This window comes from Garra rufa, chromosome 2, assembly GCF_049309525.1.
Source record: "Garra rufa chromosome 2, GarRuf1.0, whole genome shotgun sequence".
NCBI lineage: Eukaryota > Metazoa > Chordata > Actinopteri > Cypriniformes > Cyprinidae > Garra > Garra rufa.
The window spans coordinates 18,580,622-18,607,929 of NC_133362.1; the positions used below are offsets into that span (position 1 = coordinate 18,580,622).

Consider the following 27,308-nt stretch of genomic DNA (forward strand, 5'->3'; position numbering starts at 1 on the left):
ATGAGTGATCATTTTCAGGAGGAATAATCAGCAAAGTTATGCAAGTTTATGTTCAGTCTTTGGGCACAAAAAGTATTCTCATAGCTCCGTAAATTTAAGGTTGAACCACTGATAGATGTTCATATGGACTATTTTAATGGTGTCTTTACTACCTTTCTGGGCCTTGAACATGGTAAATGCATTACTGTCTATGCAGGGTCAGAAAGCTCTTGGATTTCATCAAAAATATTTTAATTTGTGTTCCAAAGATGAATGCAGGTCTAATGGGTTTGGATCATGATGAGTGTGAGTAATTAATGCATTTTCATTTTTATTCCATTTCAGTTTTCATTTTTGGGTGAAGTATCCCTTTAAAAGTGTGAGGAGTGTTATCTGCTTGACAAACATAAACAAATAAGTTCTGTATGATAAAATAAGTTTAAGATTATTCTTGAATATTTTAATTTGATGTGGTTATCAACTGGTCATCAGGCGTTTGTCTAATGAATCAAAGACAAGTCACAGTCTATCTCCAGGATGTGCATTTATTGCAATAAAACATTTTTACTGAAACAGAAAAATGCAACAAATCAAACTACCCTTCTTTAAGAACAGGGATGTCAAACAGCCCTGCAGAGTTTAATTCCAACCCTGCCCCAACACACAAACCATGTAGTTTTCAAATAAGCCTGAAGGACTTGATCAGGTGTGTTTCATTAGTGTTGAAGTTTGACACCCCTGCCTAAGAAGATACTGGTACTGGTGGTAAATTCAGATCTGAAAGGGTGTACAAAATGCAATCAAACATGATTTTTCAAAGGTTTATTTAAATAGATATGAAAATTACTAAAATAACTTACTTCAGATGCCCTATTTAAAAATAAAAAGATCACTCAGTTCTAATCTGACCAGACATATAGGATTAGATCAGCCAATAAAAGCAGTCCCACTATACAAAAACAAACAAACATAAAAATACAATAAAAACCAGTTCTGGTCCAAAAGTGCAAACATGTTTCAAATTAAAGGAAAAATCTATCAGTCCAGCACAGTAAGGAGTCACCTCAGCCTGCAAAAATAAGTTACGTATATTTGCATTTAGATGACTTTTCCTGTAGCAAGTCCCAGAGCATGATCAGGGCTACCTACTAATCCCAGCTGTCAAATGTTAAAAATATTTGTTTCTGCTAGATTAGTCTTCAAACATAAGGCCAATTCACACTGCCCCAACAAACACCAACAACATGTCAGGTAAAAACAAACTCCGACCAAACGGCAACAGATGCTTACAAGGAGGTAACGCTGATTCAACAAAACCAAACAAACGTGTTCGTTGGAATTTGTGCGGTTGGAATTAGTCTATAGAGAATCCTGATCTTAGCTCTTTATTAACCGAAGCAAAATTAGTGGTAAGCTTAATAAAATAAATCTCACCCATGTGCTTACATCAGCAATTTTTTTTTTTTACCAAGACTACAGTCTCTGCAAACCCTTCAGTGTTGTTCTTTTAAACTTTGGAATGCAAAGTGGTTGGTTCGTCAAAGTCCTCGATGAATATCTGGTGGTCTAAAGCCGCAGCTCGGTGTCTTCTTGTGGTTCGGGAATCTTCGGGAAGGCGATGTGCGCACCTTCGCGCGTCTGACCGAGAGCAGATGCAACAACGTCGACGGCTAGGCTAGTTGTGGTCTCCACGGCCTCAGGTGTTGCTCCTAGTGTGGGGTTCACTTCAACCACGTCCATCACAGACAGTAAACCTATGTAGACCGAAATGAAATATATTAGCATCAGAATTGTAGGATTTATTTGATTTCAAAGACATGGTTATGTGCATGGTAGATATGTACCTGTGTTATGGATCTCCTCTGTTATGTAGATGCCCTCCCTATAAGTCAATCCTCCATTAACGGGGGTTCCTGTGGCGGGAGCCAGGGACGGATCAAACGCGTCAATGTCAAAGCTCAGGTGGATTGGCCTTTGTTTCCTGATATAAAAACAAAACAAAGTGTGCTACATTGTATTTTAAGGTGACGTTAAATTGACATTTCACCCAAAAATGAAAATTCTGTCATTAATTACTCACCCTCATGTCGTTCCAAACCCGCAGGACCTTCGTTCGTCTTCGAAACACAAATTAAGATCTCTAACCCTCCATAGACAGCAAGGATCCTACCATGTTCAAGGCACTTGCCGTTTATGGAGGGTTAGAGAAGCACTCAGTTTCATCTAAAGTATCTTAATTTGTGTTCCGAAGATGAACGAAGGTTTTACAGGTTTGGAACGACATTAAGGTGAGTCATTATATAACCCTTTGAACATGCAAGTCAGGTTAAATGAGGCCACTTGTGAGCAATTTGTCTCTGGTTGTTTACAGAAGCACAACTACTAGTTAAACAAGTGCTTTTCGCAATTTCACTATACCTTGCCAAGAGGTGATCCAAAGTGACCTCCATTACCCTCTGAATTCCCATTCTGTCAATATCCCGCATGGAGAAGTATTGGATTCCCAGGGTCTTCAGGATTATACTGAGAAAGCGCAAGAAAAAGCAAATTGGTTAGTTCAAAGTAACAACGCAGCTTTCTCTTTGCCTTCATCCACCAGGCTTCGGGTCTCATTGTGTCCAGCTATTTTTGGCTGTACAAAACAGCTTGTCTTGCAACTTGATATTGCAAATTGGTGTGTCTTACCATGTTATTTTAATGTTTTATCTTAATAATGAACACACTGGTTTGTAGTGCAAACAGTTTTACTGTTTACCGCACAGTGCTATTCTTCTCCTTTTTTCCCAATAGCGGCAAATGAACTGGTAGTCTTATCCATAGGCTTACTTCAGTGTTAAAGAAAAGGGTGGATATATAAGGTACACACATACTTTATATATTATAGTGGATTCACCATTGAATTGTGTCTGATTTAGTCACAGTCTTGTGTTGGATTCATCATAAACATTTTAATTTGTTCCCTGTTGGTGCTTACAGGTAATGTCAGTTATATAAATAGGCTACAAATTGTCACAATTGGTGATTTAGTAGCCTAGGCTTTAGAAAACATGCAACAGGTGCCAAATCCTGGATGACAGAACATAGGGTACTTACTGCTCGCCTGGATCCACATCTCTGAGGCCGATGTAGACCAGATCTCTAGCAGACAGGAAAGGCTTTAGCCAGGAAAACCCAGGAACTTCTGGCATCTGCAGGTAAGAAGGCAGAAGATAATGGCTTTAGATGTTTTCAGAGACATGTTTTTTCTCTTTTGAGATAAAGGAAGTCGTGTCAGAGGTCGCATGATATCAACATTTCTTTGAACTGTTGACGTAATTGTGCACATGAATGCTAATCACCTTGTTCTGCAGGTCCTTAAGCAAGAACGCTACAGACTGGCCATGGAGGTTTCCAGACGGTGAAGTCAGGGGAGTGTTGATATCTGCGTGAGCATCCACCCATATCAGACACAGGTCAGGGCACTGCTGAGCGTGACCTTCTACCGAACCAATCGCTAAGCTGCAGGGATAAAAGCATTGCAAATGTTAATGTTTGATGATTCAGGATTTTAATAGAACAAATTCAACACAGTCTGAGATTAAACTGGTTTATTCGTCAGACTAGTCATGATTGGATAATTTTGGATTACGCTATCTGGAAATGCAAACAGCTTCTTGAGTTGAAGAGATAAACCTTGACCTTGTAGAAGTAAAGTTATAAAACGGATCTGTTTGGCCAGAGCGCCACAACATTTATTTGTTCCTTGAATGAACAGAATAGGTAACTAATTATAAACACTATTATTTTCTATTTGCAATGACTCATAACTAAAGCTTTGTACATAAAAATATGTATTTTTAGCCCAAGATTTTACAAGGCTTTAAAATTCTGTGTACCTATGGTCTCCTCCCAGCATGATGCAGGTGTGTCCCGCTCCCACCGCACCGCTCACAGCTCCCGACAGCAGCTGATTGGCACGTCCAACTGTGCGCGGGAATGGCACGTGCATAAAGTGCTCATCTTTTTCCAGATGCTTGAAGGTCAGGTCTCCAAAATCGTGCACAGCGTAGTCTACAACAAGACAGGGCATATTAATAAACTAATGACATGTCAAGGTTTTCTTCACATTTCAATCTACTCTGACCAAGCACATGCTTCTATCCAAGTTTACTTGGTTGACAGCTTCTGTTACTCAATCCCAACTTGAATCTGACCAAGCCATGTAGTGTCATATTGAAATGTAGGTAGAGCCTCCCATAGGTGGACACTCATGAAGGTCTAAACAGCTGATGGGGCCCAGGATGACAGAACCAGACCAGTTGCAGAGTGAGTGTTAAATTACTCATCAGATTTTAAATGACCAATGATGGACTTGCATACCATCAAGTGGCCTCTTAACAGGAATAGACATGAACATGGTGGCCCAGTTAAAGTTTAAAAAAGTATGAGATGATTTTTGATTGAAAGTAAGCAAACTATGAAGGACTTAAGGAGTTGGCCATGATAGAAGCATGTGGGATGGTCTTCATTGGCTAAGATGGAGGGAAGGCTGAAACTTGTATTGACTTCACTGCGTTTGAAGACGTTAGGTTCAACCTTTGCAGTTCTTGCTCATCCAAATTTTTGGATTTTTAAAGGGAGCGTGTTAAATTACAGCCATCTTTTGTGTAATTATCCTAACACCTTGCTGTATACAAGACATTTACAACCAACAGTTGGTAAAGAGAGCAAGACATCTATATATATTGCATTGGATAGGGTAAGCTCTGATATAGTTTAGTCAAGAATGCTTGCCATATAAGGTGCTATGGTTATTTTCACAACTCCAAACACGTGATGCCAAGCCTCTGCTAAAGTGATGCAACAAATCTTCATTGCATCAGGTTGTACAAATAATTTTATACAATATAGCGGAAATTTTCGGCAATTCTGATATTAAACTCATGAAGTGTCCGAAGAAAAGAAAAGAAAAAAATCTGCAAGAGACATCAGTCTGTAAAAGAGCTAATTAGACAAAAAAATATATACACAGCGCCCCATTTTTAGCGATAATAAGGGAAAATCCTCCACAGTTGAGGTGAAACGGGGTCTTCGATGCTGTGTCATAAGTCATTTGTTCACAACCGCCGACGGAAAAAATCCCAGGCTGAAGATAGCGGGAACTATCGCATTACATGGAGAACATGGAGTTACGTAAAGCGACCCTGCGGTCGGCACGATGTTTATGCGATTAACAGCTGACTGTCTGCAGGCGAGACTGACTAGGTGACTTGCACATTCTGACTAGTAACTCTGGAATGTAATGACTGTGAAGCATTTGACTTTGAAGAGGAATTACGCCTTCTTTGCTGTGGTTTTATTTATTATTGTTGTTAATATTCGTAATATGAATAGTAAGGTATGTCAAAAGTAATACTCTGGTAGCAAGTCAAAACTAAAATTAAAAAGACGTAATTATATCACTCTCTCTACAGTACCAGCAATGGCGAGCGCACGCGCCACACGTGGATTCCTTGCGCGCTCGCGCCTAGCGGGTAACGTGGGCGCTCAGGTGCTTATTCTAGTCTATGGCACGAACAGCTTTCAAAATTCTGTGAAAATCCTTGGTAATATTCATGGGAAACTATAACAGTAATTTTTGAAATAATAAAAATAAAAATTCATAACTGAAACAAAGCAATGTAGCACTGTTTTGTGTTGCCTGTATTTTGTTTAATATTAGTTTTTGCTTTGGTATTTGGGCCATTCTACAGAATTGGTTCAAAGTCAGAACAAAGTTGAAATTATCTTTGTATGCTGATTTAATTATGATTTTATGTATGTTTACTGAGAAATGGATCGTGGTAACATCTAGAATACTTAAATGCTTTTTAAATGTGTTCTTTGGTTGTGGGACAGCAGTTTACACCAATTCTGTAGAATGGCCCAAATTGATGTGTCGAGAATAGTGACAATTCACTGGCGTTGCTGTCGTGACTACTGTAGACAGTGGAAATTTTCCCTATCCACCTCATTCTTTCCAGACAGAAAAAATAATGCACGACGCAGTCATTGTTTATTTAGCTCATAAGGAATAATTAATTATGGAAACTTGTAATTAAAAACCACGAACGTTCTCCAGTAATTTGAAGCCACCCGTCCCAGAGCTTTTGTAACGAAGTCCTGGCGGGAACTGCTTTCACATTTACTGGCAGCGGTTAATCCACGACAGATATCCCATGACCTCATCAGGTTCTTTTCTGACTAGCCGGAGCGACCTAAAATAACATCTGCCTGAATTACGCTCCTCCTGAAACCTGCATTCAGGTACAGATCATTTTACACGAGTCTGCAGCCTCAGCTCAGTGAAACCTGATCCTCACTACAACCCTATATAAAAGCACAAACATTAATAAAGACCATTAAGACCAGTAATAAAGACCCCTCTCTCGCCTCCGCTCCTCCTTTTTCTGAGGAATTCTAGAAGTTTTTGTTTCACTTCTCATTGTCGAACCTCTGTGATGAATCGCTTTTGTTAAAGGGTCATCCACGGGACGCGGGGCAGGGAAATGACTAAAAACTTAAGTTCCAGTCAAGATACACGTTATTTAAAAGTTAAGCCGCGGTTTTACCTAAAAAAGCATTGCAGAGGAACGGTTTGAACACACCCGTATAACGTTCTTGAATTTACCGTTGCTTTAAATAGTTGAGTTTATTAATTACTTGCAAGTTCCCTACTGCGTCATCTCTAAAGTATTTTGTGAATGACAATACTCTATTGTTATGTGCATCTCTGATTGTGTGGAGGAACTGCAGTGACTCACGTAACAGTTAGCCTACATACTGTAAATCTACTCCTTCCTTTCTCTCTCACTGCGGCCAGACAGCATCTAAAACTTATTTACTGGCCGAAACTCTTTGATTTAAGGTATTCCAGTTATAAAATACTACAGCCAAACTATTATTGCTATATAAAACAGATTGTGAAGTGGCATTGTGAATTTATTCAGGTTGGACCGTTGGATGATGTAACAGCTAATCCAGCGCCCCCTTTTCAGATTGTCAGCAGTCAGCCCGCCACGAATTTATTTAAAGAAACATTTCACCCCAAAAACGAAAATTCACATTCATGGCGTTTTAAATCGGCATGCCTTCTTTGCTTAAGTATGATAGACAGAATGACAATCTCAGTCATCATTAACAGGAAAATGATGCAATAAAGTACATAGTCACTTAAAAAAACAGTACCCATCCTTTAGATGTAAACTTAAACCAATGATGACAGGATTTTCATATTTGAGTATTCAAGATAATACTAGATAAATAATACTAATGATGTACTTACCCAAATTTGAAAGTCTCTCCACCAAGCCCGCATCCCGGATGGCTTTGGGTCCATGTTCTACCCCTCTCCTTTTCTGAGTGAAAAATATAAAAAATACCGTCACATCACTGTGTTATACATTTATGCGAGTTGTAATTAAATAAATGTATATTTCTTACCTGTCCTTTGGAAAACGGAGCTCCCAAAATGGCAACAGAATGCGACCGGTTCTGTTGGCAGGAACTCAACGTGGATCTCAATAATCTAGAAAGTGGTCCTCTCAAGGCCATGCTGACTCAACTGCTGAGTTCTGAAATAAAATAGAAAAACGCAACGGAAGGCTGTCTCAAACGAATAGTCTGTCGCCCGATGCGGCTTTTTACTCTTCTGGCTCAAGCTGTTGAATTTGAAACTGCCACGACGTGTTTCTTTAAGTCTTCCAGTTAATTCATATTCATGAGTCGGTAAATAGCGGAAGGTGAAGATCTAGCTACACGCTTTGGATGAAATCTCAAGACCGCCCCCAAAAATCTAACAATCCTCCAGCATCCAATTGTTTGCTACACAGTTTCTCTATGCATCCGCTCAGTGCGGCTTGAACCACGTTTTTCTATTCATAGAGCGGGCGACTTGCGTCACACCCGATGACACACCTTCCTCCCAGCCAATCAGAAGCTCCGCCAGCGTGGGTTTGTTTCGATGAGCGTGGCTTTCGGCGAATGAGATGTGGTGCCTTTTTTGTGGTGTTGGAAATTTCCATCTCTGCACTGTCGACCTGACTGCATGTGTTTTTTGGCTTACCTAATGTCTCGTCAACAAATTCCCATCTTACTTTTTGGAAAACAGATCCAGTGTCCATAGCATGGCTGTATGTCTGAATATTTATGTTCTATAGAAATGTCTGGAATACCAGTATGATGAGGAGTGGCAAGTTGTTGACAACATAAATAGTCCTTTGGCCTAATATCAGTGTTTATATCCACCACGAGCAAATACACAGAGGTTACTCATTATATATAACTACATATTCATATATTATATTGAATTTCCAAATGTGTTGGTTGGTCAGTTTACTTGTTCAGCTAATAACTGATCTGTAATACAGAATATATATATATATATATATATATATATATAGAGAGAGAGAGAGAGAGAGAGAGAGAGAGAGAGAGAGAGAGAGAGAGAGAGCGAGAGAAAGAGCGAGAGAGAGAGAGAGCGAGAGATCAGTGAATTGAATCCATATTCTCTGCACTTTGGCTCCATCTGGTGTTTTTTTTTTTAATGTTTTTTTTTTTTTTTTAAGATTCTCTTCCGCCTGTATTTATTTGATCTAAAATACAGCAAACGCAGTAATAATGTGAAATATATTTACTATTTAAAATAATAAAATCATTCTAATATGCTGACTTGCTGTTCAGTAAACATTTCATTATTGTTACAGTTGAGTATTTTTTTTTTATTCTTTGATGAATAGAAAGATTGAAAGATCAACATTTATTTGAAATAAAAAGCTTTAGTAACATTATACTACCATTAAAGCTTGGAGTCAGATTATAAAATTGACCAAAAGTGATGATAAAGACATTTATAATGTCACAAAAGATTTCTGTTTCAGGTAAATGCTGTTCTTCTTTCTATTAATCAAATACACCTGAAAAAGTCTACTCAGCTGTTTTCAATATAATAATAATAATAATGTATCTTTTTGAGCAGCAAAACCTTTGAAATCACAGGAATAAATAACTTAATATATTCAATAGTAAACAGTTATTTTAAGTAGTAAAAATTTAAAATGTACTGTTTTTGTTCTGTATTTTGTATCAAATAAATGCAGACTTGGTGAGCAGAAGAGACTTCTTTAAAAAAACATTTTAAAAATTTTGACTGGTAGTGTATTTCGCTGTTACACGGCCACATTTTGCATTTAATGTCATGTTGAATTTGTGTTTATGTCAGACTGCCTTGGTAATGCATTATTTGGCCGATATTATTGTGCCTTTATTGGTCTCCCAGCCTCACCAGCTAAGGAAGTATACAAAACTTCTCTAAAAGCAGCCTGCTAAATAAGACCAGGCTAGATGACTAGTTTAAGCTTTGTTTTAGCTGTTTTTCTTTTCAACAGGATTGCTATTTCTGCAAAAAGAAAAGTCAGCTGGACGTTTGGTGGCGCTGTAGCATTGATGTGATGTTGTGTGCTGTATATCAAACCATTTCCGGGATGCTTTACTCGTTGGGTGGAATGTTATTAGTTTTTGTTTCTGTGCACAAACAGCAGTCTTTCTCTAGGGGGCGCTTTCGGGCTCAACAAGCGAATTCTCAATTCGATCGCATTCAAATCGTAGGATGTTTTTGCCTTTCTAAACGCATTATAAATCTAAAAACGGTTATAAAATATAGTAGTCAGCATTTGAAGTGGACAAAAACCTTTAATCACAGTTGTCCTAAAACCAAAACATTACTCGTTCTAGCCTTAGGACAATTTTGATGAACTGTTTTTGACTTAAAAAGTTGACTACTGTAAATTAATCAATTTTAGCGATTTGTGTCTGACCAACAACAGTCGCTTAATCCAACGAATAAATACCAAACAAATGTGATTGGTCCGTCCTAATGTGCGGTGTGAAAAGTATCAGTCAACGTGTTACGTCAGTTATCTTCTTGGAAATATTTTAAACTTTAATAATCACTCTTACAACTTTTAATAACCAGTTAAGACACAATTCTCGGTGAACACTTGAGAAAATATTGTAATCCTCCATACTAGGTCCCTAAGCCCCTCCTATCTGTAACACAGTTGCATGCTAAAGTGCCATTCTTGTCGCTGGCGATTTTTATTTGGGTTTTCTATGGATGCTCTTTATTATCAGAGGAACGCATGACCAAATTAAAGGAGAAATATTCATTATTTTACTGAACGTGTTATATATATCTATTCCTGTGACGGACAGAAGATCTTATTTTTTCACCGGCGTTGATACTAAAACCGAATTGGGTGAGTCTTGATCAATAATATAGTAAATACAGAGGAAGATCTGTATTTTCCAACCGGCCTCCTAGTTCTAGTAGGCTATAATGGAGTGTAAGGATTTATTGTGGATGCAATGGATGTTGATCATATGATTGGTATTATACCCAGAGCGAATCATAGTTAAAATGAATTTGTATGGCCAAACGCTTTTTGGATCTGACATAATATCTCTCTGACAGGTCGGTGTATCAGCAGACATGTCATTCCCTCCTCCTCTGAACCAGATAGCCCAGTTGCCCCCTGGCATTTCCCCCACACAATTTGCTGGGTTTCCTACAGGTACGTCATGAAGATAAGTATGTTCACATGTGTTGACATTTGAGGTTGTTAATCTTTGTTTATTTTTTTCTCAGCAAGTCCCTTAATTCCAGTCCCTGTGGGAATGATGACTCCTTCTCCAGCGGTAAAGAAAAGCTAAAATGTTTTACAATGTGCTGTATATGTGTAATGTCTTCGAGACCATACCATCCAAATTCCATACTGAATCCTATGGTGCTTTACTCCTGATCATTTCAAATAATAAGCATACAAGCCTGCATTTCATACATTTCATAATCAGATGCATGGAATTGTCAGTCTGGTTGTGTTCATTTTGCTCTGTGCAGTTGAACGTTACTGTTTGTTCCTGAAATGTGCTGCAGGTTTTGGTACAAACTGCAGTGCCAGTAGTTCAGAAACTCACTAAGGACTCCATTGCCCGTAACAAGAGCCCAGATGAAGGTACAGGGCCGACCACCACAGTGTTTGTGGGAAACATCTCAGAAAAAGCCTCTGACATGTTGGTGCGGCAGTTGTTGGCGGTAAGTGTGGGGAATCTATTCACCAACTTTTATCTGTGCAGTAATGTTAAAGTTTTAAGACACAACAGCTTTAAAGTGTTACTTCGTCTCAAAATTTAAGTTCTGTCACCTTTACTTACTCTTTTATCATTCGTATGTCCACCTTTATTCTTTAACATGGAAGTAAGCCTATGGGTGAGACTTTTGATTCATTAGCCGCTATAGGGAAATAACAGGAAGAATAACAACAATCACAAAACGGTAAAACTGTTTGCACTACAAACCAGTGTGTTTATAATTAATACATTAAAAATAATATGGAAAGACACTCCAGTTTTCAATATCAAGCAGCAAAAGGAGCTGTTGTAAAAATAGCTGGATGCAGATGAGACCAGTTTCAACCCAGAGCCATAAAATTTACTAATAGTGGCGCTCACTCTTATGGAAGAAATAAGTTGGATAGAGCACATCAAATATGGTAAAATGAAGTTTGAACTTACTTGCTTGACACATAAGAACCAATGAGATTTTTAGTATGTGTGCTGATCAAATTATCTTCGTTGTTGTTTAGAATATTAATAAAAGTCATGTGGGTTTGTAACAACATGAATAAATGATGACAAAATTAAAGTTGATTAACACATGCATTGCTTGATCTGATGTTCATGGGAGTGTTTGTGCTGTTTTCTTTCTTCTGCAGAAATGTGGTTTAGTCCTCAGCTGGAAAAGAGTCCAGGGGGCTTCTGGAAAACTGCAAGGTATAAAGTAAGACTATAATAATTATCAGTGCGTAGTGTGTCAGTCTTTTGTACACCACAGTTATTAACAAAGATCTTATTGGTAAGTTCTAGCTATGCAGATTTTACATCTGTCATCTGTCCACCCTGTCTGACTCTGACCCAATGCTATGAACTTTATATATTTTTATGTCTGTTTGTATGTTTAGCGTTTGGGTTTTGTGAGTACAAAGAGCCGGAGTCCACATTGAGAGCTCTCCGACTGCTTCATGAGCTACAAGTGGGTGATAAGAAGTTACTTGTGAAGGTGGATGCTAAGACCAAAGCTCAACTGGATACCTGGAAGGCCAGTCAGAGGAGACGAAATGGGGTAAACCAAAAAAAAAAAAACTTTTATTCAGCAAGGACACATTAAATTAAATGAAATTTAAAAGCAGATTGAGCACTAAATCCGCATGTTAGAATGAAGTCTGAGGGATCATGTGACACTGAAGACTTGAGTAATGGCTGCTGACATCACAGGAATTAATTACATTTGAAAATATATTAAAACAGAAAGCAGTTATATAAATATAAATGTTCCTTACCTGGTTTATTGATTGAAAGAGCGTGTATGAGCTCTTGTTTAGAGGAGATTGCAATCAATGATATTTGTCACATACAAATATATATTCCCCTATACAGGCTCCTCAGACTGGAGAAGAGACTAAAGATGAAGAGGAGGAAGAGGTTCTGGACGAGGAGACGAAGCGGCGTGATCAGATGGTGAAAGGCGCCATAGACAGTCTAATCCGGGAATACTCAAGTGAGCTCTCAGCCTCCTCACAGGATGCTGAAGCCCATCAACGCAAGAAGCGTAAAGAGAAGAAGGAGGTATTTTTGCTTTCACCATGGTAACCATACTGACCTTGCAGCCCTGTCATAATGGCTTAACTGAAATACTGGGACATTTTCCAGAAAGTTTTACTTAAAGAAATAATTAGTCATTATTTGCTCACCCTCATGTTGTTCCAAACACATATAACTTTTTTGCTTACTTTCTCAAAAGATATCGTATAACACATGTATAATAGCATTTAAGTCATACAGTGAGGAAAAAAAAATTGATCTCGTGCTGATTTTGTACATTTGCCCACTGACAAAGAAATGATCAGTCTATCATTTTAATGGTAGGTTAATTTGAACAGTAAGAGACAAAATAATGACAAAAAAAAAAATCCAGAAAAATGCATTTCAAATAAGTTATAAATTGATCTGCATTTTAATGAATGAAATAAGTATTTGATCAATCTATCAGTCAGCAAGATTTCTGGCTCCTGTGTGTCTTTTATACAGGTAACAAGCTGAGATTAAGAGCACTCTCTTAAAGGGAGTGCTCCTAATCTCAGTTTGTTACCTGTATAAAAGACACCTGTCCACAGAAGCAATCAATTAGATTCCAAACTCTCCACCATGGCCAAAACCAAAGAGCTGTCTAAGGATGTTCAAGGATGTCAGGGATGAAATTGTAGACTTACACAAGGCTGGAATGGGCTACATGATCATCACCAAGCAGCTTGGTGAGAAGATGACAACAATTGGTGCGATTATTCGCAAATGGAAGAAACACAAAATAACTGTCAATCTCCCTCGGTCTGGGACTCCATGCAAATCTTGGGTGAGAACCTCCTTCCCTCAGCCAGGGAAGGGTTCAAATACTTATCTGTCACTCACTGTTCAAATAAACCTGACTGAATGTTAGACTGATCATTTCTTTGTCAGTGGGCAAATGTACAAAAATTTTCTTCAAAGCTCCAGTCTCTATTCATTGTAATTGTCTGAAAAATATCAACTGATAAATTATTTAAAAGTCTAATTTTGTGTTCCATGGATGAAAGGTACTTTCGAACAACATAAGAATGAATAAATAGTGACAGAATTTTCATTTTTGGTTAAAATGTTTCTTTCAAGATTATTATTTAGGAAGCTGTGGACCACTAATTCTGAACTATTATGCCCTTTTTTAATAATATAATAATAAGTAATATAAGTCTCAGGTGTCTCCAGAATGTGTCTGTGAAGTTTCAGCTCAAAATACCCCACAGATCATTTATTATATCATTTTGAAAATGCCCATTTTGAGTAGAAGCAGAAACACGCTGTTTTCATGCATGACTCTTTAAATGCAAATGAGCTGCTGCTCCCCACCCCCTTTTCCAGAATATAGCTGTGCCTTTACAGATCATACGTCAGAAACTTTTGATTATGATGTCTATCGCACTGAAATCATGCGTTTTTAAAGTCATATCAGTTTAAAATTTTAAAATCAAGGTTTTCTGAGCGCACACGTCCGAAGCACATGCACAGAAAGTTGCTGTCACTTGGCATGTAGTACTAAACTAAGTTCTTTCATGTCTTACTGCGCTTAAACTGTCAAATACACACAAGTTTATGTTAAAACACACATGAGGTACAAAAACAGTCGGTTATGTCTGTGAAGGTAAACAGCTGGGAAAGAAATTGCATGTTTATATTAGATCAGTGTGGCAGCACCGTACTATACAGTAAATAAATCAATAAATCCACTGTTATTTTGTCTCCTTGTTCTTGTTCTGTGCTCATCCGTGCAGCCAACGACAATGTTAGCATGCTTTGCTTGAACTTTCACCATGGCGTTAGAACTGGTACACTGTTTTCGCTTGCGAAAAACAAAATGACAGCGCCATGGGTGGAAATGTGCATTAAGGGATGGAAATATTATAATAAGATCCTCTAACCACGTCACAGGGAGCGAAATCTGATGTGCTGGTTTTTGCAAATGCTTGCAGAAAAAGGCTCAACAAAACAAAGTTACTGGGTTGTCTTTTTTTCATGTTTTCTGGGTTGGTAGATGCACTGGGGACCTGATTATAACACTTAAACGTGGAAAAAGTCAGATTTTCATGATAGTCACCTTTAAAAAAAAAAGAATCTATTTGCTCATATGGTCTAATCTATTCAACTTTATTTCCCCCCCCCCCCCCCAGGATGATATAAATGCAATGGAGCTGGAAGATGACAAGCGAGACCTGATTTCCAGAGAGATTAGCAAATTCAGAGACACGCACAAGGTAACACACTACTTTTTGCTTTTCTCTCTCTCTCCTTTTCTTAGCCTAGTCTGTGGACTGAAGACGGCCACATCTAGAGTACTCTAAACCCACGTTATTATAACTGAAACTACACCTAAGTAGAGTAAATTCACACAAATGAACTCTGTAGGAATTTAATATATCCTGCCCATTTTAGACAGCTGCACAGAACAATTTATTATTCTAAGAAACATCATTATTCACATTTATTACGAATAAGAACTCTTTTGTTGTGTTTTTTTAATCTTGCAGCATCTAACAAAATAGATGCTTAGAAATTTGTCAGATTACAACTTTACAAGCTGTTCTCTGAAAGAATGATTATAGATTGATTAAGAGATGGCAACAATGGCAGCAGTTGGGCAGGACCAGTTCAGGCTAGATTTACCACACACAAAAAAGTGCATGAACGAACTGTAAACCTCCCTCTAAAGCTAATCTGTTCATTAAACCCCACCATTACGGTAGAGGTCATATGGTGACTAAAGCAAGATGAATCTCAGAGCTTTGGAAAAAACTTGCTGGAATTGAGGATGTAAGTATGAGCTTCCTTTTCTATTCTTCATATTTTGGGCGCCCCCTTCTGGAGGATCCACAAAGGCGCAACTGGCTCTGGGTCTCGGATACTGTAGTGTTAAAAAGACCCACTGAAATCTAACACACTTTGATGTATTGACCTCAGGAGACAAACTGTAATCCTGAGTGTGTGCGATCAGCGATGGTTGCTCAGTAAACCATATTTTTGGATGGTGTTGTGTGGGCAGAGCTCAGTGAACCTTTGTGAGTCCTCTGTGTAAAAGCGTGGTTTTGGTGAGAAATGCAGTACTGAATAACCACTGCAGTATTTTTCACTGCAGTCTGAGGGGGGCGCCCTTTCACAGCACGCACAAAGCTGAAGATTCCTCAGGTAAGAAGTCATATTTCTTTCATGTCCCATTTCCTTTTTCTTTCCGTTTCTGTCTGTTTTTCTTTCTGTTGTTACATTACATTTGATACAATAATGCGTTACATCTGTGATGTATTATCCAATTTTATTGGCCTGTATATGTGTATTTAAGAAATCCTCAAATTTTCCTTGATATGTTGAGATTCAAGCTAATTGCATGATGGAAAACAGACTGATTAAAAAGGTCTCTAATCATTTAACAATGTAAAATGATGGCAAACCTATAACTTAAGGGGACAGAAGTAAAAATTGTCTGTGCGAGGTCAGTTCAAGGGTAGAAAATGGGCATGCATAGACTATTTAAATTAAGAGATATAAAAATAATAAAATAAAAGCTACTATCTGAACCAGCTGTCTTTGTTTATTAAGAGGTAAGTTCACCAAAATTAAACTTTGCATAATAGACTTTTGGCTCATTAAAATTCAGCGACGGCAAAGTCAGTCCCACACAATTTCACTTCTTTTGTGCGCATCTTTTATTCCTTATTTTCTCTCTGTTTCTTTTAGCATTTCTTCTCTTTTGTAACCGCTCACCATTCAGAGCAGAGAGTTGCTGTTCCCATCAATCATTCAGTAAAGCAGACAATATCGCTTCTGTTGCTGTAGCTATTTGAAACTTTCAGTTTTGCAGTAGCCTCTCTGTCTTTGGATGGTCAGCAACTGTATTTATATTTGTTAATATTTGTTGGGCGACTGAGGCCTGGGGAACAACAGAAGACGACAGTTGGGTGAGATTCCACCTCTCTGATTTCATTCATTTTGCCAAAGTGAATGTATTTGGATGATACAGTGTATTACAGATCTCTGCAAAACCGATTTAAAAATAAATCCGTAATTGGAAATAATGAACTTTAAAATTTGATGGTGAATTGTGAGAGAAATACACAGGGTTTGTTTGGAGTGAGGATGTACAGGGTCAATACTAACATACAGTGTAGTATCAGTCAATTTGGTACCAGAGGACTTTCTGACTGACAGGTGCGTATTTCTGTGACTTGGACAAAATGGCCGTCTTGAAGAGGTATTCATGTAAAGGTTCTTAAAAATTTGTTTTTAAGGATTGTGTAAAAACATATTTGAAGTGTAAATGCACCACATAGATTTGTTGCTGTGCATTATGTTATTAATATTAATCAAACACTGCTGTTTACTCCAGTAATTAGGCTAAAAATGCTATTTTCCTTAGTTTTAGTTTTGTTAATATTTATGTTAACATTTTTACTGTATATACAGTTGAGGTCAAAAGTTTACATTCACCTTGCAGAATCTGCAAAATGGTAATTATTTTACCAAAATAAGTGGGATCATACAAAATTCATGTTATTTTTTATTTATTTAGCACTGACCTGAATAAGATATTTTGCATAAATTATGTTTACATATAGTCCATAAGAGAAAAGTTTTGTTTAAATGTTTACGTATGCTTGGTTCTTAATGCTGTGTTGTTACCTGAATCATCCACAGCTGTGTGTTTTTGTTTAGTGATAGTTGTTCATGAGTCCATTGTTTGTCCTGAACAGTTAAACTGCCTGCTGTTCTTCAGTAAAATCCTTCAGGTCCCACAAATTCTTTAGTTTTTTTTTGAATCCTTACCAACAATGACTATATGATTTTGAAATCCATTTTTTCACACTGAGGACAACTGAGACTCGAACACGATACATTAACTTGGGGGCGTGGGGGGTCATTGTTGGAGAGGCAACTATCACTAGAAAACAAAAACAAAACTGTGGATCATTCGACAACACAGTATTAAGAATTAAGTGTATGTAAACTTTTGAACAGGGTCATTTTTATAAATTAAACTATCATTTTCTTTTGTTGACTATATGTAAACGTCTTTTATGTGAAATGTCTTCTTCAGGTCAGTACTAAATAAAAAATTACATGCATTTTGTATAATCCCTCATTTTTTGGTAAAATAATTAACATTTCACAGATTCCGCAAGGTGTATTTAAACTTTTGACTTCAACTGTATATATTTCACAGCAATCCTGGTAGAGAGGCCCCATTAAAATTATTACTTGCTTTATTTTAAATATTTCAGATGTTTTAAGTGGACCGTAATCATGTGTGATGAATTATATTATTACTCAAATTTTTTTTTTTTTCACGGTTTCTCCAAAATCATGTGTAGAAGGATGAAACTTTATATGGGAGAGGAATACTGTGTGTGCATCTGTTGGAGTGTAAGTGTTGAAATCATGAGATTTTCATCATACTGAGACACTGGCTTCATTATTTAAACCTCTTTCTGTTTCCAGGGAGATTCTGGAACTTTGCCCTTGTTCTATATGTGTGTTCTCACACTTATTTGAACTAATATCTCTCTTTCCCCACCGGAACCCTGCAGAAACTAGAGGAGGAGAAGGAGAGAGAGCGGCAGCAGATTGAGAAAGAGAGGAGAGAAAGAGACAAAGAGAGAGAGCGAGAGAAAGAGCGACGCGATCGGGAGAGAGAGAAGGAGCGGGAGAGAGAGAGACAGAAGGAGAGAGAAAAGGAACGAGAGAGAGAGCGAGACCGCGAACGCGAAAGAACGAAGGAGAAAGAGCGGGAGAAAGAGAGAAGTCGTGATCGCAGTAAAGACAGAAGCAGATCCAGGTGTGTATGAATGTAGAATCTTTACAAACATCTGTTTTTCTTTTTGCCTGACCTTTGACGGAAATATAGCATAATAAAGTTGTGCAAGATTTCATTTATTATATTATTTTAAAATTATTTTCCATTTCACTTGAAAATAAATCACATTACCTACTTATAGGGTTAGTTCAACCGAAAATAAAAATTGTGTCATTAATTACTCACCCTCGTCATTCTAAACCTGTAAGACCTTCATCTTTGGAAAACAAATTAAGATATTTTTGATGAAATCCTCTGACCCTCCATAGACAGCAAGGGTCCTACCACGTTCAAGGTCCAGAAAGGTACCAAGAACATAAAAAAGCGTATAAAATACAGAAAAAAGCTGTTGATAGGTTTACTTTTAGTGAGCTTGAGACTTTTTAGAACATTTCTAGAACCACCTAAAAGGTTCAGCTAGAATCTTTGTCTCTGTATCCTTTGTAAGTGTTGTTTAGGTTCTGTAAGAAGTGTAATTGCTAGTTTCTAATGTACAGAATAAATGTTGTGTGTGTGGGTGCATTGTGTTTTGAAGGGAAAAGAGTCGAGAAGAGAAGAAAAGAGAGCGCGAGGAAGATGAGGAGGAGGCGTATGAACGACGGAAGCTGGAGAGGAAGCTACGTGAGAAGGAGGCAGCCTATCAGGAGGTTTGGAATCTAAAATGTATTGTTTTGGATCATTGTAATGGAACATCATGCAAAAACATGATTTCCTTGCTCTTTGCACATTAACCCTCAAAAACCGAGACAGCCGCCCACAGCTAAAAATAACCATTGATCTTAAATGTTTAATAACTTTTGAACCGCTAATCCAATTTGAATGCTTTAAAAAGTCTCGTAATGCATACAGTCTTATTTGGATATTTTTTTCTGTTGCATTCAGTATGTTTCTCTCTCATTTTTTTGTGTAGTTTGTGAATAATTTGGACTGTTTGAATTTTTGTTGTGCAATTGTTTTCACTACTTCCTACACTGTTTGTGTTTATCGTTCATACTCAGATTAAGAATATATTTATCTAAAAAAGTAACTTTTTTACTGTGCTTTGTTATTATATAACACTGTTTCTACTATGGCCTTACTCCTGAAACGTTTTTGGACACATCTATATAGTCAATAAACTAAATGGGCCTGTTTTTCACTGAAAAGCGCCTATATTAATATTGTAATAAATGGAAATATGTAGACACAGTTTTATTTGGAAGTGTAAAACGCCTAAATACAAATTTCTAAAGGAAAAAAAAAAAAAAACTTAAGGAAAATTGAGACTTTAAATTAGCTAGACATAAAGTTCAAGTTCTTCTGTTTATAATGATATATGGCACTTGATGCTGACTGCTATAATAGGTCTGAAAAACAAAGAAAAGTACAAGTGCGTCAGGTGCCAAAACTGTTCTAGGGGTTTAAGGGTTAAACGGTTAGTTCACCCAAAAATGTCCTTACTATCTTTCTGGACCTTGACTGTAGTATTTCCATTGCTGTCTATGCAAGGTCAGAAAGCTCTCAGATTTAATCTAAAATGTCTTATTTTGTGCTTTGAAAATGAATGAAGGTCTTATGGGTTTGCAACGACACGAGGGTGAATAATTAATGACAGAATTTCATTTTTGGGTGAACTATTCCTTTAAAAATGTTATCTACTCTAAATGGTCAAGTTAAACTAATATATGAGGTTTTTGATCCATAAAAGTACAAAAAACTGGTGAGCAAAAGTCTGTGGTGTTCCAGAGCAGTGCTTCTGTCTCTGGAGCTCTGTAGTGTCCTGCTTGTAGATCATCTGCCCTCCTTTATTCTCAAATGCAGGACAAACAGATTTGTGCTTGTAACCGAACACAGTAGGATACTATGATTTGTTTTTACAGCGCCTAAAGAACTGGGAGATCAGAGAGAGGAAAAAAGCAAGAGACTACAGTAAAGAAACTGAGAGAGAAGAGGAAAGGCACAGAGAGATGGTGAGAATAAATTAGTGCTTTTAAACACATGATATAGGTAAAGCTTCAAGCATTCATACTGGCACTTTTGGTCAATTTGATGCATTTCTGACCCCAAACCTTTAAATGGTAGTTTACATGTACACTACCGTTCAAAAGTTTGGGATCAGTAAGATTTTTACAAATATTTTTAAAGAATTCTCTTATTCTCATCAAGGCTGAATTTACTTGATCAGAATTACAGAAAAAAACTGTAATATTGTGAAGTATTATTACAGTTTAAAAATTGTTTTCTAAAATTTAAATCTATAATTTATTCCTCTGTGCAAAGCTTTTTTTTCATCAGCCATTACTCCAGTCTTCAGTGTCACATGATACTTCAGAAATCATTCTAAAATGCTGATTTATTACTTTTATCATCAATGTTGGAAACAGTTGTGCTGCTTAATATTTTTGGAACCTGTGTTTTTTTTAATGAATAAACAGAAGAGTTTATTTAAAATAGAAATCTTTTCTAACAAGTCTTTGCTATCACATTTTTTATTTAATAAATCCTTGATAAATAAATTAAATTTGAATTAAATATTAAGAATAATTTACTGACCGCAAACTTATAAATGGTAGTTTATATTGTTACAAAAGATTTCTATTTTAAATAAATGCTGTTCTTTTTAACTTATTAAAGAATAAAAGTATCGCAGGTTCCAACAAAATATTAAATCAGCATATTAGAATGATTTCTGAAGGATGATGTGACACTGATGACTGGAGCAATGATGCTGAAAATTCAGCTTTGCATCACAGGAATAAATTACATTTTATTATATATTCACATAGAAAACTGTTATTTTACATTCAAATAATATTTCACAATATTACTGTTTTTTTCTGGATTAAATTCAGCCTTGATGAGCATAATAAACTTCTTAAAAAAGCAAAAAACATTTAACTGATCCAAAACTTTTGAACAGCAGTGTATTTTTTACTAAAATATATTTTCCATCTTTTTGTCTCATCTTTTTTGTCATATTTTTGAGTCATAGCACAAGGAAGGAAATTAGTCTAATGACAAACTCTGTAGGAAACTTAATATCCACAAAATCATCAATATATGTCTTGGCCCTAATTGGTTCCAAGAGAAAATTATGCAAATAAAACTCTTTTTTTTCGGCAGACTAAAGAAGCCAAACGCCTGAAAGAGTTCTTGGAGGATTATGATGATGACAGAGATGATCCCAAATACTACAGGTACAAACCCATAGAAATGATGCAAATGCTAACAAGTTAATTGAATAACAGTAATGGAGTCGTTTCCACTTTTAACATTTTTCAATTAGTACCCATAGTTGGAGAAAAAACTATATATTCTGTTCTTGTGTCCAAATACATATCTCACCCTGTCTATAATTCTTGTCTTGCTCTCTCTTTTTTCTCCTAGGGGTAGTGCGTTGCAGAAGCGGTTGAGAGACAGAGAGAAAGAGCTGGAATTAGATGAGAGGGACCGAAAAAGAGAGAAAGATGAGTTGGAGGAGATCAGACAGAGACTCCTAGCAGAAGGACACCCAGACCCTGATGCTGAACTTCAGAGGGTGCGTATGTGTGTGCGTTTCTATGTCTGCATTCATCTGTGCCTGTGTGTCTAACTTTGTTTTTTTGGCCTTAAAGATAGAGCAGGAGGCCGAGAAACAGCGGCAGCCTCCTCTAAAGGAAGAGCAGAGCGAAGAGGTGCTGCACGTCTCCTGTGAGGAGCATCAGAGAAAAGGAAGCGCGGAGCAGGAGGCGTACTCCTCAGACAATAACATCACAGACCGAGAGGAAGACGAAGAGGAGGAGGATGATGACCGAGAGGTCAAGCCATGCTTGAAGCCCACACTCAGACCCGTTCCCACAGCGCCCTCTATCTCTTCAGCCAGTGGCAATGCCACACCCCTCTCACCTGGCAGCGAATCACCACACGGCGTCACGACGCATGAAAATTCTACACATGAGGCCCCACCCACAGAAGAGCTCAGGCCTAAAATAGGCCTCAGTCTCAAACTAGGTCTGTGTGTTACTTAAAGGGTTGATGAAAATGAAAATTAGACCATTATTCACTCACCCTCAAGGCATCCTTGGTGAATATGACCTTTTTCTTTCAGTAGAAAGCATTAAAAAAATTTCTGGCTTTTCCAAGCTTTATAATGGCAGTGGATGGGTGTTTTTCTTCAACAGTCCAAAACAAGTCCAATAAAGTGCATTCATCCATAATAAAAAGTGCCTCACACGGCTTCAGGGGGTGAATAAAGGCCTCCTGTAGCGAATCGATGTGGTTTTGTAAGAAAAATATCCATATTTAAAACTTAATAATCACTTTTCTCTAGCTTGTGCCAACTGTCGTACACAGAAGTGAGTCTCGCGAAAAACCAATGTTTGTTTACAGTAGCAAAGAAAGCCAAGTTTTCTTACTTTAGCAAAGGAAAACCAGTTGGCACAAGCTAGAAAAAAAATAGTGGTTATTACATTTTAAATATGTATATTTACTTATTAAAACACATCGATTCTCCTTTATTCACCCCCTGGAACCATGTGAGGCACTTTTTATTATGTATAGACGCACTTTATTGGAGTTGTTTTGGACTGTTGAAAAGAAACACCCATCCACTGCCATTATAAAGCTTGGAAAAGCCAGAACAATTTTAATATAACTCTGGTTGCATTCATCTAAAATAAGGAAGTCATACACACCTAGGATGCCTTGAGGATGAGTAAATAATGGGCCAATTTAATTTTTTGGTGAACTAACCCTTTGTAAGGAACTGATGTGCATTCAATTTAGATTTAGTGAGACTTTTCCTATATAGGAATAGGAATATAGTCATTTTCTTTTGCTTTACATCAAATGGCTTCAAACTGCTTTTTGTCTCTCAGGTGCTGCAGGCAGTCCTAAATTGCCCCAGGCAGGAAGACGAAAGGCTCTTGCTACGGTGGACAGCGTCTTTAATAAGTTTGATGAGGAGGAGGCGGAGGAAGCACCCAAAAAGAGGAAGCTGGTACCTCTTGACTACAGTGAGGATGAGAGGGGAGGCCTTAGTCTAGATGGAGCAGAGGTCACAGGGTCACGGCCTGGTGTAAACACAGAAGAGAAACGAAAACATATCAAGAGTCTAATTGAGAAAATCCCCACAGTCAAACAAGAGCTGTTTAATTATCCACTGGACTGGAATATGGTGGACACGGTGAGAGAGAAACTATTAGTGTGACTGCTTTAAATGGTTGTTTATTTGTATATTGTGGCTTGTAATTGCTCAGCATAGATATTGAACAGTTTATGTAAAAGATGACTCTTTTGCCCACACAGACATTGATGGACAGGAGGATCCGCCCATGGATCAATAAGAAAATCATAGAATATATTGGAGAAGAGGAAGCCACACTAGTCGACTTTGTCTGTTCAAAGGTGTGTGTTTGTGTTTGTATCTTGTTGGGAATATTGCCTGTTTTTCTTTTTCTGTATTAATGTGTTTTGTCTTTTGTTGCAGGTCATGGCTCACAGCACGCCAGAGGGAATTCTGGATGATGTTGCCATGGTAAATAGCACATTTAAAAGTGGTTTGATATTTGCACATAAATTTCATTTGGTGAATCTCACAAAACCTGTCATGTCAGTATGATATTTTACCCTTTTCTATTATATTGTATTGTAGTAGAATCAAATATTTAGAATATATTGTAAAAGTAAAATTGTATATTTCTTTTCATGATAATTAAAGGATTAGTTCACTTCCAGAATAAAAATGTCCTGATAATTTACTCACCCTTATGTCATTCAAGATGTAGTTTCTTCAGTCACAAAGGTTTATGAGGAAAACATTTCAGGATTTTTCTCCATATAGTGGTCTTCAATGGGGATCAGCGGGTTCAGTCCAAATAGCAGTTTTAAAATGCAGCTTCAAAGAACTCTACACAATCCTAGCCAAGGAATAAGAGTCTAGTCTATCCAAACTATCAGTCATTTTCTAAAAAAAAAAAAAAAGATATACTTTTTAACCACAAATGCTTGTCTGAGGACTAGCTTGACTTCATGCCTTATGTAATCACGTGGAAAAGGTCATGTGTGACGTAGGTGGAAGTACAGGCTTTACAGACAGTGTTTACAAAGGGAACGTGCAAAGAAAGTCAAACGCCCTTTACAAAAAAAAACTACAATGTCAGATGATTTTGAAGTTGGTGGAGAAAAAAGATGGAGTTTTTCGATCTACCCTACCTTTTTGAACCGAAGTACACAGACAAAGTACTAATTGCACGTGACCTTTCCAACGTGATTGCGTAATGAGTGAAGTCATAGACAGGCATCGCAGGGCTAGTGCAAGATGAGCAGGGTTCCTATGGGTCATGGAATTTCTGGAATATCATGTAATTTTGAAAGGTCTATTCCAGACATTGAAAGTCAGGGAATTTTACATTTTTTGGTCCAAATCATGGAATATCAGGGATTTTTGTTTTTTGCTTTAAATTTTAGTTTCCATTTATCAAAATGTAATGTCTACACTGTGTTTTTTTTTTATAGTGTTGTTTAACGCTATTGTTATGGTTAGGTTATTTTTTAGCACCATTTTATTCCCTTCCCGCTCGTCAACTGGCAATCAGGAAAATATGCCAGGAAAATTTAAATTTCAAGACCTTTGGCTACTAAACGTGCCAAAGACGTGGGTGTTCAAAGTAAATGATAGAAAAGAAAAAACTAAATGTAAAGAAATAAAACGAGCATTTAACCCCTGAAAGCATAAAAACCATAAATTAATTTCAGTAGAAATAATACAGAAAAATATCAAAGTGCATTTAATAGGTTAAAATCTGGAACGTTTTGCTTTTTAGTCAGTGGAAGTTGGGGAATTTGACATTTGACTTAGAGTGGGAACCCTGGGTGAGAATTTGTGGTTTAAAAAAAAAAAAAAAAGAAAAAATTATTTTATTGTTTTTTTTTAAATGACCGTTTCGCTAGACAAGACCCTTATTCCTCGGCTTGGATCATGTAGAACCCTTTAAAGCTGCACTGAAACTGCAATTTAAACCTTCAAACCTTGAAGTCCACTATATGGAGAAAAATCCTGGAATGTTTTCGTAAAAACCTTAATTTCTTTGCGACTGAAGAAAGAAAGACATAAACATCTTGGATCATATGGGAGTAAGTAAATTATCAGGATTTTTTTTTTATTAATTTTTTTATTATTCAGTCATTTTTTTAAATAAGCACTTTTTGTGAAAACATTTTTTCCTACTTTTAATTTTGGGGTAATTTATGACCTGGAGCTGGTTTGAGAGATTTACCTCTTTACTGTGTGGATAATCATGGCTGTGTTTCTTCCAGGTACTGGATGAGGAAGCAGAAGTGTTTATAGTGAAAATGTGGAGACTTCTGATCTACGAAACAGAGGCTAAGAAAATCGGCCTGGTGAAATAACATGAACTGTGAGTGATAGAAACAAGCAGGAGAGAGGGTGAAGTGAATCTGGCTTCGCTTTCTTGCTTTTAGAGCCTTTAAATTAAAGTATGGTGGATGAACACCACAGACTGATGCACTTCAACTCTTCCTATATACTCCAGAGGATTAACTGCACAGCTACTGGTGCGAATGAGTGTGTGAACCTGTGTGATGGAAAGAGAGTGTGTGTGTGTGTTTGTGTATAATAGGCATGTGCCAGTTGGTCTGACTGCATTGCCAAAACCGTGAAAAAGTCGAAAGCTTCTTTCATGCCCAGCTTAAATGGGGAGTCTAGTTTGACTGGCTGTTTTCCATTTGATTTGGTTGTAGAGTTTATTTAATTATTTCAGTCTCAAATTTTTAGCACAACCAATTTAAATCAGCTTACATTGTTTCCTTTTATTATTTGAGTGAACTCGGTTGGGATTTACTGTTTACTTGCCTCATTACAGGAAAGAATGATTGTTTCTAGTGTGCTGTATTATTATACAAAAACCAATATTTGAATAAGGATTAAATGTCTCACTGTAAACAAGCTAAATGAAGCCATACCTGTGGAGATAATGGGATTTTCTCCAGGTTTGTCTGGTTTTGCAGCGGTGGTTTTGAATGTGGTGTATTTTGCACATACCAGCCCATCAGAAGGTTTGTTTCCATGGTGATTGATTTGACTTTGAAATATTAAAATGTCTGATTTTCTAAACTAGCACCAGTTCTGTTGCTACTTTAATCTTTTTTTACTTTTATAGTTCTCAGATCTAAACCAAACTGACCAAAGAAAGTTGCCGAAAACAAGTAGCACTATATAATGTGTTTTTTGTAAGTTGACAGCTGATGATTAACAGATCAGGACTTCTTATTTATTCACCAATGAATTAGGGAGACCAGGGTGAGTTGTCACAGGGTTAACTGGATTTTGAGTCTTTTGGACTTTGTCTTCTAATTTTGTTCTCTGGACAAAGAATTTTTCATAAATGGCATGTTTGTTTTATACAATTTACAAATTGTAACATGTATATAGTTATTTTGACCAGCAGAAACTGTTTAAATCTTGAAGTTCCATTAATTCTGCCCTTCATACAGTTGAAGTCAAAAGTTTACATACACCTTGCAGAATCTGCAAATGTTTATTTTACCAAAATAAGAGGGATCATACGAAACGTTAATGTTTTATTTAGTACTGATTTGAATAAGATACTTCACATAAAAGATGTTTACATATACTGTAGTCCACAAGAGAAAATAATAGTTGAATTTATAAAAATGACCCCGTTCAAAAGTTTACATACACTTGATTCTTAATACTGTGTTGTTATCTGAATGATCCACAGCCGTTTTTTTTTTATTAGTGATAGTTGTTCATGAGTCCCTTCTTGCTGTTCTTCAGAAAAATCTTTTAGGTCCCACAAATTCTTTAGGTTTTTATCGTTTTTATGTA

General features: G+C 37.0%; 2 protein-coding genes across 2 annotated transcripts; one reads left to right on the top strand and one right to left on the bottom strand.

Annotated features, from left to right (window-relative positions):
- Positions 1–510: 510 nt before the first annotated feature.
- arg2 (arginase 2) lies at positions 511–7,852 on the bottom strand. The gene is made up of 8 exons (XM_073833821.1): positions 7,441–7,852; positions 7,283–7,355; positions 3,855–4,029; positions 3,318–3,477; positions 3,073–3,167; positions 2,398–2,502; positions 1,824–1,960; positions 511–1,733 (listed from the first exon to the last, which is right to left on the bottom strand). Exons 1-8 carry the CDS (start codon positions 7,549–7,551, stop codon positions 1,546–1,548), a joined length of 1,044 nt encoding a protein of 347 aa, XP_073689922.1. The 5' UTR covers positions 7,552–7,852; the 3' UTR covers positions 511–1,545.
- Positions 7,853–10,116: 2,264 nt separating this feature from the next.
- On the top strand, positions 10,117–26,052 carry rbm25a (RNA binding motif protein 25a). Its single transcript, XM_073833823.1, has 18 exons — positions 10,117–10,253; positions 10,469–10,568; positions 10,643–10,692; positions 10,931–11,089; positions 11,769–11,826; positions 12,015–12,175; positions 12,490–12,678; positions 14,811–14,894; positions 18,216–18,463; positions 19,017–19,128; positions 20,341–20,430; positions 21,584–21,657; positions 21,848–21,998; positions 22,075–22,450; positions 23,317–23,624; positions 23,747–23,845; positions 23,928–23,975; positions 25,757–26,052. Exons 2-18 carry the CDS (start codon positions 10,487–10,489, stop codon positions 25,847–25,849), a joined length of 2,382 nt encoding a protein of 793 aa, XP_073689924.1. The 5' UTR covers positions 10,117–10,253; positions 10,469–10,486; the 3' UTR covers positions 25,850–26,052.
- The last annotated feature ends 1,256 nt before the right edge of the window (positions 26,053–27,308 follow it).